Raw genomic sequence first — 18907 nt, forward strand, 5'->3', positions numbered from 1 at the left:
AATGACTCTGTGATTCTACAACCTTAATGGTCTTGCACAGAACCATGGGGTGGTTGGGATGAAAGTGTCCTTACAGATAATCCTCAGAACCATAAGACCATAGAAATGGGTTGGGTTGAAGGGACCTTGCCCTTGTTCATTGCAGGGAGGTCAGGCCAGATGGCCTTTAAGGGCCCCTTCTAACTCCAGTGACTCTACAACTTTATGATCTCATCCCAAACAGGTTAATCTCAAACACATCCTCATCTGACATCTCTCCCAAATACTTCTGTGTTTTATCCCAGTGCCCATGGCTGGTGTTGAGGGTTTGAACTGCACGCCAATATGAAGAAATGTAAGTCTATGGATCAATTTTTCTTTTCTTTCACAAAACGAAGTCATTACTGAGTTCTCATTTGATAGTCTTCAGGTGTTGTTCTCAGGAGATGCCATGACATGCTGGCTGAAGAGGAACTGATACTCAGGGAATGGAGAGGCAGAATGGGTGGGAAACCAATGGGGTAGAACAGAATGGAATGGAATGGAATGGAATGGAATGGAATGGACTGAAGGACATCTGGAATGGGAATGGAATGGAACTGAAAAAGAAATTGGAATGGATGGAATGAAATTGGAATGGTAACTGGTAATGCAATGTGAATGAAGAACTGACGAGAATCTCGGTGGGAATGATATGGATGGATGGAATGGAATGGAATGGAACTGAAAGAAATTGGAATGGAATGGAATGGAATGGAATGGAATGGAATGGAATGGAATGGAATGGAACTGAAGGAATCTGGAATGGAATGGAATGGAATGGAATGGAATGGAATGGAATGGAATGGAATGGAATGGAATGCTCAGTCTTTTTGTCTGCCTTATTAATGATGACTTTTTCAACTCAGCAGTGTGTTTAAGAATGAAGCAATCAAAAGTTATGTGTTTTGTTTGCATAATATGTCCCACAATCGTACAAAGCACAACAGCTCTTCAGGAGTGGGGTCAGAACCTCTGCATTGCGCTCATAGTTTCATTCGAGTCACATAACTGTAACACAAACAACATACTTGCATCTAACTCCCCAAAACCAGGATGGGAGAACAGAAACATGAATGCTGTTGTCAAAGTGAACAGCACTCAGAGTTCCTTGTTTGTTTTGGGGGATTGATTTAATTGCTGTACATGCATGTTGTATTGTTCCTTAAACACTGCCAAGTTAGAAAGGCAACACCCACTGTGTTAGGTGGCACAGCTGGGCGTAATTTGATGACTGACAACTTGAAAGACCAAAAATTGTCATCCCATTGACTGAAAGCAATTAGTAAATATGAATGCCCTGTTTTTAAACAGTAAAATCTTCTTTAAGGTAACACAGCTCAGTTTTCTGCACTGCAAATTTGGTGCAAACATTGGATGCTGAGTGCCCCAAAATGAAAAATATTCAGTTACTGTTCCCATGTCCTTAAGGTACTCATCCACAGCAACTCTGGAGTCAATGGGGAAACTAGAAGTTACCTTCAGAGAAAGCACAGAGGTTAAACTGGATTCCAGAAGACAGAAAAGTGTCCATCACAGCCAACTGTTGGAATGAAGGAAGTGTGAAATTCCTGGAAAATTATTCTGTATTTCCTTAGGGCCTGAAATCATCTTGGAGAGAAGCAGACCGGGTAGCCAGGGCGTTGTAGTGAGTTTGTTTCCCTGCTCCAAGCCAAGGATGCACAACATCAGCATGGAAGGAAGGAAGAAATCAAGTTGGGGACCGGCAGAGATAATACTTTTGGTTGTAAACACACCCATCAGTTGTCAGTAATATGGAACTTCACTGGGAGATCTTTGCTTTCAGACACCTGAATTCCAATGACAAACTCTTTAACTCTTCCCACCAACAGCACTGCCAGCAAGAGTGACATTTCACTTTTCTTTATTCACTGCTGCTTCCTGCCTATGAGACATGCTTTTATTAATGCTCAGCAATTAAATAATGCTGCTCTGAGGCAGAAGAACCACCAGGAACACAAACACATGGCTGGTGAAAATGTTGGTTATTATGACTGGAAGAAAACATGGCCCCTTTGCGTTGTAGACATGATTTATAGGGGATAGACGGCGACACGGCGACATGCACACACCTCCCCCCAGCAAAAAGTGTGCTGTGTAAATGAGGGAGAATGAAGGGGAACTTGGGAAGGCCATCAGAAGGAAATTAATGTGCTTGTTTAACGAAGTGAGGCGTCGTAAATCACGTTGTAGCATCATCGCACCACAGGGGTCCATTTGGGAAGCACACGACTCACCAACATCATGCTTTGAGAATGAAGGAAACGACATTTCAAAGGATGCAGGAGATGCAAATGTTCTTGGATTTGAAGTGCACACTTGTGTGTGTCTTAAAAACGACGTTGGTTGGTTGGAATTGGGTGATCTTCATGGTCCCCTCCAATTTATTCTACGATTCTATGCAAAATATGCTGGCAGTCGATAAAAACAAGCATTATCAGTTTTCACTGTATTATCTTCAGTATTCAGCCTGTACCATATGCAGCCAAAAGCTGTGTGGCCCATCACGACAGAATTATTCACAGTAAGAAGTTTATTATTAAAGACATGAATCATTTGAAATTATCCGTGGGGGAAATGTAAGGAGAATCCCAGGGAGATCTGTTGGCACGACAGTGCAGGGCACTCGGGTGGCACTGATCCAGACACATAGTGAGGAAATGCACAACTGTAAAGTGTTTCTGTGGTTGCTTTGGTTATGTTTGGGATGCTTACAGACATGATGTTGGGTTCAGGCTGCAGGGCACACTGCTCAACCCAGGTGGTGGAATCACTGACCTGGAGGTGCTCAAGAGGAGGGTGGATGTGGGACTGAGGGATGTAGGCAGTGGGCATGGTGGGGTGGGGGTGGGTTGGACTTGGTGATCTTAGAGGTCTTTCCAACCCCAGCGATCCTATGGGGACAGATCCTGAAGGCATTCTCTTACTGCATCTACCTCAGCAGTTGTGTTTAGGAACCTGTGGAGATGCTGATGGCCATTCACTCCAAAGCATTCACCTTGAAGCTGTCCCTCAGAAGTGACACTGGTGTCCACTTTTGACATTAATTATGAGTTTCACATTAGGGAGATGAACCGATTTGCCTCTTTGTTCACCAATAAGGTCTCCCACATCTCCTCCATCACCACACTTACCTCCTGGTCACCTGGAGACACCAGAACCGCATCATTGGCTGCAATGTGGATCTCAAGCCCTGCGCAATGTTCCTTCTAATGGACGAGGGGTTTCAGCAGCTCTTCTCAATGTCTCCTTAAAACCTAAAGGTTAAAAGTGGAGGCCTGGCTCAGAACAGCACTGCCAAGCACCAAAATGGAGCTGTCTGCTGGTGGTGAGAACCCCATACAACTCAGTAACCGCAATGGTGGCATTGGGTGCTCAACACACACCAACCCAAAGCCAGGAACTGTATTATATAGTTATAAATATATATAATAAGGTTAGAAAAGGCTCCTATGATCACCATATCCAGCCCCTACCCAACCAGGGCCCTCAAAACTCTATCTCCACTACTTCTCCACACGGAGATGTGGAACCTGCGGACAGCGGGGATGGGATGATGGGCTGGGGATGGAGATGGGGTTGGAGATGAGGAGGAGGCCATAAGGACCCCATAGATAAGCGCAGCCCACACACCCCCCCCCCCTTATCTCGCCCCACTCCACCGCCCCTGAGGAGGCGTTGGCGGAAGCCCCGCCCTCCGCGTGACGTCATCGAGACGCCCACCAATCCTTGCAGAGCATCTCGGCCCCGGCAGGAAGTGACGTCACCGTCTCCCTCCGCCGCCCGGTCCCCTTTTTGTGTGTGTGTGTGGAGTGCGGCGGCGCCGCGTGTATCCCCCCGCCGCGGCTCCTCCTCCTCCTCCCGCCCCCCCCGGCCCTCCGCCCGCCGCCCGATGCCACCTGCGCTGCGCTCCCGGGGCTGAGGGACCGCGCGGAGCGGGGAAGGTGAGAGCCGGGCGGAGGGTGGGAGGAGGAGGAGGAGGAGGCCGCGGTCCGTTATGTGCCGTGGGCGGAGGGATCGGGGGGGGGGAGTTGGAGGTTTGAACCGCTCTCACACCTGGGATGTGGGAGGATTGGGAGGGATTGAGGGCGCGTACAGCACAAAGCGCGAGGATAATGGGGGGGCGGGGGAGGAGCTCCGGGCGAGGGATCCTCTCACACCCCCCGCGATCGCGGGATGCGGATCCTACACTCCCCGGCCCGTCCCCCCCCACCCCAGAGCTCCGTCCCCCCCCCCAACATTGGTGGGCGGCCATGTTGGGCACCGGGCTTATTTCTGCTGCCTTTCTCCCAGGCACGACGCGCTCAGCCCGGAGCGGGGCCGCGTTCTGTGCCGACAGGCCCTTCCTTAGGCCCCGTGCCCCCCTGCGGCCTGCAGCCTCTCCCCGGCCCCTCAGCGCTGTGGGGCGCTCCGTGGTGATGGAGGGGGGTCGTGGCCCGTCAGTCTTCGCACCGACCCCGTGGAAGGGCGCTGAGCGCAGGGCGGTGCTGAGCGCTGCTTTGTGTCCGTGGCTGTTGGTGACACGGAGCCGTGGGCCGGTGGGTGAGCAGCCCCCGCGCTGTGCCCGTGGTGGTGGAGCTCGGGGCTTTGGGTGCAGCACTGCGGGGCTGCGGGCGGGGGATCAGAACGGCCCTTCCAGCCCAACCCAACTATCAAGTGGTAGTTTCCAGCCCACCCTGTTCGTTCAGGGGTCTGGAAGTTCCCATCCAACCCAACCCATTTGCAGTCCAATCCATTTGCTATGGGAATCCTTTCTGCCTTGAGCTGTTTGCTAAGGGATCCTTTCCAGTCTGTTCACAAAGTGATTGCTTCCAACACAACCCAACTCGTTCACCAAACAATCCTTCCCAGCCCTGTGCTGTCTGCTAATTGATCCCTTCCAACTCAATCTAACCAGTAGGTGATCCAACCCAACCCATTCGTTATGAGATCCCTTCCAACCTGAGCTATTGGCTTAGGGCTCCCCTTCAACCCAACCCATTCCATGTCTGTATGGTCCCACACTTCTCCTGACTGCACCTGCTGAATCCAGGTGTTGAGCTGTCTGCTTGCTGTTGAGCTGCTTGCACTGTTTTTACCCCCACTTGCACTGTTTTTACCCCCACCACGCTGTGGTGCTGCCCTTCAGTCCCATAGAAGCCCAGTGGCTGCAATGGGACACCCCAGCTCTGTGTCCCCTGCTCCACTCCATGCTGTGCACAGGGTTGCACTGCCCTGCAGGAAACTCATGCCACAGGACAACATGCATGGTGTTAGTTTTATTAGCTTGGCTGTGCTGGGGGTGGAGGATGGGGGGATCTGTTGCTTCTTTTAGGAAACGGTTTGTGAAGAAATAGAAGTTCAGCATCTTCCCTGTGCTGGGTCTTGCTGTGCGCTGATGGTTTGAGGTTGCTGCAGATGGGAAGTTGGATCCTGGAGTGCCATACCTGGCTATAATTGTATCTGCAGTTGTGTTGTGCCTAAGAAGAGAAGTGAAGCCGTCCCACAGCTCTGAGCTCTGTCTGGGCCGGGGGGTTCTGCACGTGTTGCTCACAGATGGCAGCGTGTTGTGGATATATATGGCTGTGTTGTTTGTGTGCACGATCCCACAGCTGCTTGGAGTCTGTCAAAAGACCAACGACTGTCTTTGCTCTGACAGACCTGCCCCACGCTCCGTGCCATTGGCAGGAATGGAGCTGCAGGCAGCTTGTGGGCTCCAGAAGCAGCTTCAGGGTAGTCTCATGTTGATGAAATACACCCCAAGTATTCAGCAGAGCTGCAGAGACAGAGCAGAAAGCGGTTTGTTTTCATCACTCAGCACTTCCAACTTGAAGGTAGATAATAATCATTAAAATTGAGTGTAATAATAGATTTTAATTAGTAGGCATGGCACACATCAAAGCCTTTAATAAAATACAGAGGGCTTTAAATGATGGCATTCAGAGCAAATTTAATACGGCTGTGGAAGAACCTGGGTACCCAGCAGAGCGCATCAGTCAGTGCAGAGTGAATTCACCTCCGTGTGAGGGATGTGGCTGCTGAGCCTCCACCTGCTCCCTTCTTTCAGAGGTGTTGCTCATGATGAATGGCCAAATAAACACTAATGAAAACATCATCCAACATTTTCATCACTGAGATTATATCAGCTCGAAGCCGTGCCAGTTATTCATTAAGAGCCACTGAAGAACATTATCTTTTCTTTAGGGAAGGGATTGTGGCGTGTCTTGACAGCAGGAACCTTTATCACAGGATTCATTTGCATTTAATGTAACCTCTTAAAAAGTTAAGGTACGTTCCTTGCCATGAATACACATTATTAAGAGTGAGTGAGAAAAGTAACCAGACAGGAGTTGTGTTGAGCCTGCGTGTCTACCAAGGTTGGACAAAATGGGAGAGCAGCGGGCACTCACAAGTTGGTTTATGTATTAATTTCTATCTTGGAGCGTGTTGAGTCATCTCCAGCTCGTCTGTAGGTCTCTTAGGAACGGATCCTTGATTTTAGATCTTAGATTTTCTTCTCCGGACTCTCAGCATGGAGGTTGTTTTACAGCAAGTGGTGAGGAAAAATGAAGGGTCAATTAATTCTTAATATGTATTTTTCGCACTGATATTTGTCCTCGGGGAGCTGGGGGAAAAGGATTGATATGTTGATAGCCTTCGAACCGCACTGCAATTAAATCTTCACTAGCAAATCTAGGCTGGCATAAAGCCTGGCAAACCTCTGGCATAGAGTTGAGATAAGTTTGGTGCACAGCTGATGCACAGAGCTTTGGGACAGCACAGCTGGGCCACTTTCTATGCAGGGATTGTGCTTTGCTTTGCCCCAGCTGTGCTCCCTGTGCCCCCACCTCGCAGCCCTTTTCTCCCAGCAGCTGTTGCTGGTCCCATCCCCTGTCTGGTTGATTCAGCTCTGTCCCCAACTGCTGCAGTGCTGTGCATGGGGCTCTGTGAGTCACTGCTGTGCTGAAGTGCACTGCTGGGAGATGCATGGCATCCTGTCAGCTTCATGAACCATCCCATCATTTCCTTGGTCAGCAATGGGTGCTGCGCTGGAGACTGTTGGTCACTTGTTTGCTGGTGCTGTGTGCTCCCACTTGGGTTGGCTCTGACTGCACATTCAGGTGCTTTTATGCTGTAAGTTCACTTGGAGATGCACAGTGGGGAGCTGGAACTGGATGGTCTTTAAGCTCCCTTCCAACCCAAGCTGTCCTGCGGCGGTGGGCCCGATGCTGGTCCTTTGATGGTTGTCTCTCCAATGGTTCATTCTGTGATGGTCCATTCTGTGGAGGTTGTACAATGTTTCGTTGTTCTGTAGTCATTCAATTGCATGCAGAGCCGTAAGTTGGACTTTCTATAAGATTAGCTGCATCCTTCAGGTTTAATGCTGTTAATGACTCCTCCTTTCGCTGCCCATTCCATGATGGACAGAGTACAGATGTGCTTGAACCAGGAGCTTGTTCTTGTCTTGATGAAGGCAGCACAACCAGCCCAGAGTGCAAAGCAGCACCGAGGTGCCCACATCCTTCACTGCTCCCAGCTGCATTTGTGTGTTAGTACCTCTGGTAACGCAGTGCTGGGAATGCAGGGTGTTCTGTGGGTAACAGCCCACCCCTCCTGGTGGTTCCCATTAAACAAAGCTCCTTTCTCTGCTTCATCTCCTCACCTGTACAACACGGGATGCTCTTATTCCTGACCTGCCTGTGTGCCCTCAGGGCTGTGTGTGCTGCACATGGTTTCACCCAGTAGGCAGAAATTGGGCCACCAGTGGTGCCCTGACAAGTACGGGTGTATTTATACTTCTTTTTTTAATTAAAAGCCTTAGAAAGTGAAGCTCGTAGAGCAAGAATAGCGCGTCCCATCGTGTGAATTCCAAACGAGTCATTAATTTGAAGTCCTTTTTAAACGAAGTGGTGTGTGTGTATCCAGCATATGGATGTCATAACTCGTTTGCTTTGTGTCAGATTCTGTCAAGCTGTGAATGAAGCTGTGAACACACGACCACAGTCTTTGGGAGATCACTTGAGTGAGATGCAGCTGCGTGGCTGCGAGCACAACCTGCAACCACAGGTGCTCCTGGTAATGGGAAGCACTCCCACCTGATCCTCCCCACTCATGTTGCTGGGAAGAGGTGAATCCCCGGAGTTAAAACCTATGGGATGGAAGCTGGATCCTTTGTTTGCCACTTTGCCGAGGTGGATTTCGTGCTTGTTTGGTTTATTTATGTGTTTTGGAAGCTTGGGAGCTGGTGTTGCTGTGCAGCAATGCTCTGCAGTGGAGCTGAGCGTGAGCTTTGTCGTCTCTTTGCAGTTGTTTGGTCCTGGGGATCCACAAGCAGTCCCCAGTCAGGGCTGTGTCTGATGCCTTTCCAGCCATGTGAGAGTGTTCACTGATAGTGAGACATCATTGGATCTCAGACCAGATTCCCAATTTCAGCTGAGATTCCTGTTGGTTAGGAGAGAGAGATATGTTTTCTTCATTATTGTTATTACGATGAGAGATAGAAGGATTTTTCCCTTTCTTAAGGTGGGGAAACCTGTGAGTAACGATTCAGCATTGCTGGATTTCCCCTGCTAATGGGAATCGCTCCGATCAGCTGCTGTAATCAGCCTCAATGCAGGAGTTTGATGGCTGTTGGCTTTTCCCCCCCTTGTGTTGCAACAAGGAGTGCAAACAACAGCCGATGGAAATGAAGGGTCCTGCCATCCCGCTGCTGTTGATATAGGGCCGATATGTGGAGGTTCTTCCCCCAAAGGGAGAGAAAACACCTTTCTGCAAGGCTCGATTTCTCCACACTTTGTCATTTTTTTTCTCTCCCTTTTTGTTTTTGGCATCCGTATTTTCAGCCTCACATCTGCCAACTGTGTGCTGAAGAGCTAAACGTGGAGCGTTTATCATCGGGATTAATCATTTTATTGAGCAAAGGCTTCTTACATCCAGAAATATTCGAGATCAAAGCTCTGAAAAACAAAGCTGTTGCATTATAGAAGAGAGGAGACATTTTCTTGGTTCGGCTGATAGAACAGATGAAATATCTGCACATAATGCAAGTTGGTGTCAGAAGATTCATGTAACTACAGCCTCTTTAGCATTTTGTCTTTGCATCTTCTGAATAATTATGAGCTGCTGAATAATATATTTCTCCCAATCTGCGCAAAGCCTTCCTAACCTTCCTGAGGAGACATTTGTGCTTTCTTTAATTAATAGATGGGGTTATTTATCCTATTTACAGCTGCCCATCGCTGTGTCCGTGCAGTGGCTCCGAGGAGCGGCTCCTGTTGTCAGCGTTGCCTTTTGCAGGAGGAGCAGCTTTGTCCGAGGAGATCCCCGCGATGCTTTTTATTCTGGAGGTTTCTGCAGAGCAGGAATACAGAAAACCATAAATATGTATTGTGGGTCGGTCAGCGCTGGAGATCGGTGCGTCCATCTCCTAGGAGATGCTGCCAGGGTTTGATAAGATGTTGTAATTAAACAGAAGTTAACAGGCAGAGGGGAGATGTGGATCCTTTGGTTTTTGCCTCCCCTGTAGCAGATTTGTGCCTAAACCCCCCCATTTCAGAGCTGTATTTCTGGAGTCTGTTCCCATCTTGTTTGTCAGCCAGAAATAATTTGTGTCTCTTTTGTGTTGTTTTTCTTTTGTCTTCAACAGAGTGAAATCTGTGTTTGGTGCAGTGAACGGGGGCTGAGCATGGGGAGTTTCATTTCACTTCTTATAGACCCTTTCATGGATCAATTTCTGCTTCCTACCCTTAAAATGCCATTAATGCTATTTTTTTTTTTGCCTTCCTAACAGCAAAACTGCTGTGGGTCAGTGAAGGTGCTGGTGGTGTCTTTGGGGCACGCAGGTGCTGTGGGGAAGGAGAGCCTTTGTAAGCTCCGTGCTGTGCACGTGGTTAATTGCTCATTGGGATTATTACCCAATAATCGTGTTGTGATTTTTTTGTAATAGAAGGAACCTGATTTGATGAGAGACCAGAACGTTTTCATCTGTTGGCTGTTCTTTTTGGCTGATGGATCATGGGAATTTTAGGGACATGGAATGCCCGATGTGGAACATTCTGCTCTCGCAGTGTTATCAGCAGTGATTTGGGTACAGCCTTTTTGGGGGTGATGTGGCCTCTGTGCTGTGTTGGGGGTGTTTTGTGTGTTCACAAGAATTGAGTGCTGTCAGTTCTGAGTTGTTTCCCCCTGCAGAGCCTGATGGCAACAAGTGGAGTGTACTTGCTGTTTAGTTGAAGTGCAGAGCTATCTGCTAACAGGGGTGTAACTCAGGAATTACACACTACCATAGAAAAACAGATCCTGCGGTGTTCCTGGGAAGACATTGCTCTGACTTGATGCTGTGTGCATGTTTTTTTGCACATCCATCTGTTCTTAAGGATCCAGAGCTGGAGCTCCGTGGTCCCTGGGCTGTGCTGGAAGCCTTTCTTGAGGCTAATGTGGAATTTTGCCCTCCAGTTTTAGCCCTTGTTTCTTGTTTCCATCCCAGATGTGGAGCTCAGATTTCTCCCTTCTCGCAGTTGCTTGTTGTGTGTTTGAGGAGGACTTAACGAGGTTTTGTGTAAATGAACCAAGTCTGGGACCTTTCTCTCAAAGGCAGAATGGTGTCTGATGTGGGAGTACGTATGAAGCAAAGGGGTGGGATTGAATTCTTCCACGTAGGCAAAAATGACCCTCCTGACATTCATCCACACTGTCGAGACCAACCAGTGGATGTATGGCAGTGAAAGGAGGGTGATGAGTTACACACCATGAAATGAAGAGCATCTCCATCAGCTTGTCCACCCAAATCAGAGGATTATGGCCAGGGAACTGCACAGAGCTGAATATTGGCTTTGGTGCATTGGAAACAATGGTGGCAATGTTGGAATATCACAGTTTGTGCCACCTGGGGCCATGAATGCAGAATGGAGCTTGTCAAGACCCACTGAACCAATAGAAGGCTGAAGGTTTCCTGGATCACGTTGTTACTGGTAATGAATTGTGGTGTTGCAAAGTGAGCTGGGAGTCAAAGCAGAATCCATGGAGTGGTGATGTGTTAATTCCCCACTGAAGAAAACGTTCAGCCCTCAGCAGGTGAAGTGATGTGTGCTGCATTTTGGGGCAGGAAAGGGCTGATTCTTCTGGATCTCCTGGAGTCCGGACAGACCAGCAGCTCTGACTGCATTGTAGCACTGACTGAAATGAAGGCTCCAACTCTCAGGTCAGCCCAGAGAAGAACCTTTCTTTTGCAGTGCCGGGCCCCAGACCGGTGTGAAGAGCAAACCAGCAGCCTTGGCTGGGCTGACCTACCACACCTATGTGGGAAAGGAGGAAATGCAGTCATTGCTGTTTTTTAGAATAATTCTTAGTTCCTTTAAAAATCCTTCTGGAATGAGTTTAGGATTCTTCAATGTATTATTAAGGAGAATTCAATTTTTGCTTAAACACCACTGATGAGGGAGGTTGAGAAACAACCAAATCCTGAAGTGATGTGGAGTGAGGTCGGTAAGAAAGCTGCTCTGTGCTGCTCAGCATGATGGCTTGTGGGTTGTCCCAGTGGGATCAGAAATGGCCCTATTGATGGAATCTCAATAATATCACATACATCGGCTCTTTGGAGACCTTTGGTGGGAAGCCTCCACCTTCTGAGGAGAGCTGGTCGATAGGGCACTGGAGAGGATTGATAACTGTGGATCGTGGGTGTAATTCTGACTGGATGGTTGGGATGCCCAATGGAACCCTTAACTTCAAGTGCATTCAGGTCTATATTTCACTGATGTCTGGGTTGGCTGCACCCCCAGCAATAAACACCTGACTGCCTCTGTAGGCAGATCCAAAAAACCTGTTTGTGCCTGGTGGGGCTCAGAAATAACAATGAATTGGGAAGGTGTGGAGAGCATGGCAAGAAGTAGTGCTGAGAGTTAAGATGTGCCCACTCAGGGTTGGGTTGGAGCAGACTTAATCAGTTAAGACTGGATATTTGGTCTCTTTTGTATATTGGCAGTAATCTTAGAGTACTCAGAACCATCAAGAGAATAAACCCCTTGATTCTTGTTTCTGAGTTTCTCATTTGTTTTAATGTTCTGCAGTTTGGGATTCTGCTTTTGAAGCTGGTAAGTTGGTTTTGTCATGTAGGATGAGAGGCGAGAGCACTCCAATTTTAAGTTAAAACCAAAGGTTCGTTATGCAAACATGACTGATTTTCCTGAAGGTAATAATTCTGTTGTTACAGTTGTGCTTACAGTGGAGCTTTTGCTGCCTGACAAAATGCAGTTATCCCATAAAGGGCTTTCTTCTTTCTCTTTGCAGGATGGCGGATACGGACCTTTTTATGGAATGTGAGGAGGAGGAGCTGGAGCCATGGCAGAAGATCAGCGACGTGATTGAAGATTCTGTGGTTGAGGATTATAACTCGGTCGATAAAACTACTACGGGTAATTAACTATTTTAGTCCAGAATTATTCCAGCTCTGGGTATTAAGGGGGAAACGGCAGTGACTGGTTATGTCTATCCTGTAAGTAATCTCATTTGATAGCTACGAATCCTGTTTATAACGTAATAAATGCCCATTTTTGAGCTGCTGTTCCATCTCTGTGCAGAAACTTGGGGGAAATTCTTTGTGTCCTGTGGCCAAAGTAGTGCAGAATCAATCATTTGCATTAAAGAAGATCAGGGTGATGTTCCTCATTGTACAGAGTGCTTCAGGAGGTACCAGCACCCAGCAGTGACTGCTTCAGATCCTCCTAAGCAGTTCTGAAGTGGGTGAGGTTGACAAGTGTTCTGCAGTTAATTGTGTTTCCTCTGTCTTAACTTACATAGTCACAACAGTGAGATTGAAGCTTGATCATTATTTTTTCTTTAACCCGTTATTTGAGGTAATCAGTTGCATTCTTTTTCTTCTGCCTGTTTTCTGTAAATGGGAAGATGTGTGGCTTTGATGTTCAGAGTTGATGTTTAATGTGCAGGTCAGCCAACGTCGTTATCCGCTGGCTGTGTCAGACGCACAGAGCAGTAATTGGTGGGTTGGAGGCTTTGTTTTCCAGGAGGTAATAACTCTGTTCGTAAAGAAGCTCTGAGTAACGGTGTGAGAGCGGTGCTGTCATGCTGCTGTTGGTGCCAACACCGTGAGTTGGGCTATTGCACCTGTTTTGTACCAATTAAAACTCAGCAATTAACAATTCAGGAATTAAAGAAGCATGAATGTTATTAGAGAAGACATTGCCTACTGTCCCTTTGGTTCTTCCCAAACACTTCAGTCTCGTGCATGGTGAAAAGAATATTTACCTTAGTGATATGCATGGCTGAAGTTGACTGGCCCATGCAACAAGTTGGGCTTTTGATTAACCCTTTGAATTGCTTTTTCTTGCTCTTTTAGTTGAGGTCAAGCATCAGCTTAATATCTAGGAGAGAGATGGGACTGTCTTGTTGTAGGCCTGTGTCTTGTGGTCCTACAATGATCTACATCCATGGAAGCATTCCTGGTAGTTTGGCTGCTGACTTATTGTGTTTGTGGAAATATTTGGCACCTGGGGCATTGGAGAGCTGGCTGCTAATTGGAGTTAATAAATGGAGGTGAGCTTAGGGAGGGTTTGCTGACTGCTGTCACCTCCTTCTTCTGGTCTTCATACAAGGAAAGGTCTGTGAGGAGCTTGCTTTGACAAAGGGTGTTTGGAGCTGGTAGGGCAGGAGGATGTTTGTGTCTTCAGTTCAGAGAGAGCTTAAGCAATCTCAGTGCATAACTTAGTGCTGAGATCGAAAGTGTCTTTAAGTTCCTTTTGGATGAAGGAACTGTGTAAATCTGCTTGTCAGACTCACTTAAAAGTCACCACATCATTTTTTAGTAAGATTTGATCAGACACAAGTAATGAGGAACGCATTGGTTTCAAATAGTGCACAGAACCCCTCTTGGAAATGTCTTCAAAGTGTCTGGCACTGCAGATGCATGAGGTGTCACCACGTAATGCGCTGGTGATTAATATTTCACAGCTTTACTAATGGAAGTAAAGGGAGACAGGTGTTTAAATCAATTACAGTTAATAAAGACTTGGCGATATTTGCGCGCCAGTTAGATTATTGCTTAAAAAATAAGAAGGAAAATGTGCATGGTTACTAAGATACATCTTTAGTAGATTAGTTGTTTATCAGTGAAATAACTCTTAACAAGTTCAAGGATCTTATCAATGGAATCAGCTATCCATGGGATCTGCTATCCAAATGATTCCTGGATCCTATAAAACATGTGGAATTTGTAAGAAGGACCCAAGTGGTGGTGGTTCCATTTCCTTCCTCCATCCCTTGCTGCGCACTGACTGATGCTGCCCCTGTGGTTGTGTGATCTTTAAAGTCCTTTCTAACCCTACTACGCTGTAATTTATCTCTCCTCTCTGCACTGGAGGGGTGGAATCACAGGCTGTTTGTGTTCATGTTACTGATAATGGTGCTCTGGGTTGCAGTCAGTAACAGTTGTAGAAATAATACCTGTGGTCTTTAATCCGTTAATTAAAGACATGGGCAGGGGTGCAACTGGAAATGCCTGAAAACCTCAGAGGTGTGTGTTGGTCTGCTTGAGAAGAAAGGAGGGAGGGCAGTGAGCTTTGCAGCCCCGAGGCAGCGTTGCTTTCCAGATGCACTGAGCTCAGTGCTGCAGAGGTAGGTCAGCTCTGGTTCTGCATCATGGAGCCGTTAGTCTCAAGGGAGGTTGGTGTTGTGGGTCAGATCTGTGTTGTTGTTATCTGCTGCACACTGGGCAGAAGGAACGTGCTGCTGATAGGCCCTGTGAAAACACACAGGAACGCACAGCGCTTTGCCCTTGGTTTGGTGATAAGACGCTGAGATTCTGCAAGGTAAAGCTGGGAAACACACTTAGTTTTGAATCTCTGTGGAGCATTTCAGCTTTGTGGTGCAATTTTTTGCATTCCCTTTGATGGCATCCATGCAGCAAATCCTGTGTGTGGTGATGGGCTGATGGCTGGACTCGGTGATCTTGGAGGTGTTTTCCAGCCTTAATGATACTATGATTGGGTGGACTTGATGGGGATGAGTCGATGGTTGGTCTGATTCTAGAGTTCTTTTCCATCATTAGTGATGCTGTGAGTGTGGTGGGGGTGAGTTGATGGTTGGACTTAATGATCTTGGAGCAGCACAAGCACGACTCTTCAGTCTGCAACGTGGTTTTTTCTTTCTGGAGCTCTGTGTTCACTGAGCTGCTGCCATCTCCTGTCCTGCAGGGAATCCTTGTTGGCTTTCTACTAGTCAGAATTAGGGGTGGCAAAGTGCCATGGGGACATCTGTCCCGTCTGCAGCCCATGTTGGCCCAGTAACCGGGGTCACATCCTTATCTCATTTGTGACTGCAGAGTGTTCACACCGTGCGCTGGGTCTGAGCTGTCCCAGCTTTGGGCAATCTTTTTATGCTCATGGATGTCATCTTGCATTTTGTTTTACTTTAATTAAGAAGACTTACAAGCAAGGGCTGAAAAAGGCTCATTAAATCTACCCATTCTCTCTGTGCAAGGTTTTGTTGGGCTTTGTTTTGTTTTTCCCCTCTAGGATGTAAATCAGTGTGATCCAGCCTGGAGCCCTAACGTTTATTGTTTCCTTAAACAACAGCATCCTCCTTGGTAAATATCTAACTCCCAAACTGACCAACCATACGGTGATAAACATGCACCCAAATTTCTCCCACAGTTTGTTGTACTGCTTAACAATGGTTCAGGTTGGATATAAGGAAATATTTCTTCTCTCCAAAAGTGGTGATGCAATGGAACAGGGAGGTGGTGGAGTCACCACCCCTAGAGGTGTCCAAGAACCATGGAGGTTGTGGCAATTGGCAGCATGGTTAGTGGACATGGTTGGGATGGGTTGGGTTTGTAATTGGGTCTTTTCCAGCCTTAACAGTTCTGTAAGTGGGTGTGGTAAGGTTGGGATGACTGCTGGACTTAGTGATCCTCAAGGTCTTTCTCAACCTTAATGGTTCTGTATCAGACCACCAGCTCTTTTGTGGGCGATCAGAGCAGTGTGGGCTGGATGGGAGTGACCCCATGTCCAAAAGTCAAGAAAGATTTCCTCACTGGATGCAGAATGATCTCTTAGCAAATCTTTTTCCATCTTCCTGAATTTCATCTTCAGGTTTTTTCCCTGCAGATTAGTTTTTAAATGTCTCAAATTACTGGGACATAAAAAACAGTGAAAGCTAAATATATTTGAGGTGACGCTCGGCCTAATTTATTCTTTCTCTTAATTTCCACTGTGTGCTGTTAGCTGTACCTTTTCCCACCCAAACCAGTTCCTTATGTTCTGTATACATGTGCAGCTCGTTGGTGTGTCTACAGTGTCCCAGTATCCAGTAAAGCACATTTGTTGATGAGGAAATGAGATGGGAGCCCTGCTGCGTGTCCCCCTGACAGCGTGACTCCTTTTTAATAATCCCACCATCAGATAAAAATACAGCTTACATTCCTGCAATTCCTTTTGCAGGAATCATAAAGTGCTTTTGATCCTGGAAATAACAGAAATGATAGATGGAAACACTGAGCTTCCATGGGCTGCACGGCGAATGTGGGGCAGCGTGCAGTGAAGTCGGGTTAGATGGAAGCAGAAGTACTTGTATCTGGCTTAATTACAGCCTGCATCCTCATTGCGTTACCAGCAGGAGCCTTGGCCTGGTGGGTGCTGCCATTGCAGCCCCATTCTCACACCTGGGTGGTTCTGAGAGAGCTTTATTGGTTGGCACTGGTGTCCTTCTCAAGGGAGGTTGTGCTGCTGTGAAGTTGGGTGTCAGGGAAAGGTTGTGCCCCGGGGGGCTGTGGGCATGGACCTGAGCTGATGCAGTTCAAGAGGCATTAAAGCTTGCTTCAATCAGAAGCTTGTTTCATTAGCTGGCATCAATCTCCTCAGAGGAGCAAAATAAAGCAGGGAGCTGCCTGGAGGATCGGATACACGAGAGGCTGGAGGAGAAAGAGAAGGAAATAACTTGTTCTTCCTCAGCTGATTTCTGCCGTGACCTCCTCGTTCCCCTGAGGTGAAGTAGTGAATCTATGCACGTCTGTGTGATCTTCAGATGTTATGGGACCTGTGGAAGCCCCATGGAAGCAATCTAAGAGAAGCACTGATGCTCTTGGATGCTTTACTCCAGAAGATTTGTTGTTCTCACTAATGAAAGCCTACAGAAAATTGGGCGTGCAGCTGCATCATTCCTGGCCACAATCAAAGGAATTCTGTTAAGGAATTGGAGTGTTTGTATTTACTTCTGCTGTTGTGCTGCCTGATAAAGGACAGTGTTTCTGGAGAGACCAACAGTGTCAGGTCTATACTGAAAAAGGAATCCAAATCACCAGACTGATTTGATCAGAGCATCTTTGTCAACCATCCTCTGCTTTAAACTGACCAAAACCCAAAGCAATCTTTTGTTAAATGAGTGTAAGTCTTCCCAGATGATTTTCAGGAGCCTTGAGAAGGGATTATGAAGATTGCCAATCCCACTGTGTGTCTCTGGTTTCAATTCCCTCCTCTCCATCTCTCCTCCAAGACCTTTCTTTACAACAACAGTGAATACTGGAATCACATCATCCTTTTCCCTTGGACCCTGGAGCTCAGACAGCACTGGGTTTGTGCTTGTTGCTTCTGATCCTAAAGAAGCAAATGGTGCAGGATAGGCTGCTTCTGCGTGGTGTAATCTTCATGGAAACATTTGGATCCTGAAAGCTGAGGAGTGCCAGTCAGGCAGCATCCAGACTGTCAGTGCAGAGCATCTTCACTTAAAAGAAGCTGTTTTGGCTGTAGGTCAGAATGTTTTGGCACACAGCAGGTCTGTTCTTGGATTTCCATATTTGCATAGGAAACATTCTCCTTTAACACCAGCAGTTTCAGTAATGTTGGACCATTTTATGTCTCTGAAACAGTCTGGATGTTCTGTCAGTCTCGTAAGTGCTGAATAATGCTACCAGTCCTTTGGCACAGCTGCCCAGAGCTGTGGGTGCCCCATCCCTGGAGGTGCCCAAAGCCATGGATGGGATCCTGGGCAGCCAGCCCATGGCAGGAGTGGGGCTGGGGGTATGTGACGTGCCATCCAATCCAACCATAATCTTCTTTGGTTCTGTGATCTTTAGGGGCCCTTCCAGCCCAGCTGCGCCTTGATCCCGTGGTTCTATGATCTTTAAGGTCCTTCCCAACCCAACCATGCTCTTGATTCGATGAAATCCACAATGGGAAGATTCCTGTGTGGTTTCCACTTCTTGTTTGGAAGCCCTTTGCCCTCAAGACATGAATTATAGTAGTAATGGTCTTTAAAAAATCATAAATCATACACTTTCGAAACCTTGGCACGTTATTATTCCTCTGTAAGAATCCCTTTGACATTCCTCACTATAGTTTGAGTTGGGTAAACATGAATACATGAAAGAACTTTATGCCAAGAGCTAGAATGATGCAGACGAAGAAGGAGCTAAAGCCCCATTAAGTATTGTGTTCATTTTCTTGGTTATTTGATATAATCATGGCCTGAGTTTTTTTTATTTCTCTTTTTAATTATTATTTCCCCTCATACGTGATATTTAGCAAATGTGTTGCATTTGATCTATGCAGATCTCTTGTGTGTGAGCTCTGATTTTTGTGTGGTGCTTTGTAGAGCCAGGAGTTGGCCTCAGTGATCTTCCAGCTTGGGGTATTCAGTGACTGCATGGTTCTTTGGTTCTCTGGACAGGTGCTTTGATGGCTTTAGACCATTTTGCCTCCTTTCACTAACATATGTCATTCTTCATCCTCTTTTCCCTTCCTTTTCATCACTTCCCCAGTGCTCAGTTGTCAGTGAGCCCTGCCAGTAGACGAGAGGTTCTCTCAGCTGTTGCTTTATAGCCACATTTGGTGCCCCCAGAAGTAACTGGGCCATATTTCAGGCTTTGGATTTCCTCATT

The 18907-nt window shown here is 47.1% G+C and overlaps 1 protein-coding gene across 3 annotated transcripts in view; it reads left to right on the forward strand.

Annotated features, from left to right (window-relative positions):
* Window positions 1-3807: 3807 nt before the first annotated feature.
* Window positions 3808-18907, forward strand: part of POGZ (pogo transposable element derived with ZNF domain) — a 28715-nt gene continuing 13615 nt past the window's right edge. For all 3 annotated transcript variants that reach the window (XM_015884684.2, XM_015884685.2, XM_015884686.2), the window contains exons 1-2: window positions 3808-3983; window positions 12307-12431. In XM_015884684.2, the coding sequence (XP_015740170.1) occupies window positions 12308-12431 (124 nt within the window). In that variant the 5' untranslated portion in view covers window positions 3808-3983; window position 12307. The remainder of the gene's footprint in view (window positions 3984-12306; window positions 12432-18907) is intronic.

This window comes from Coturnix japonica, chromosome 25 (assembly GCF_001577835.2).
Source record: "Coturnix japonica isolate 7356 chromosome 25, Coturnix japonica 2.1, whole genome shotgun sequence".
In the NCBI taxonomy this organism is placed as follows: Eukaryota; Metazoa; Chordata; class Aves; order Galliformes; family Phasianidae; genus Coturnix; species Coturnix japonica.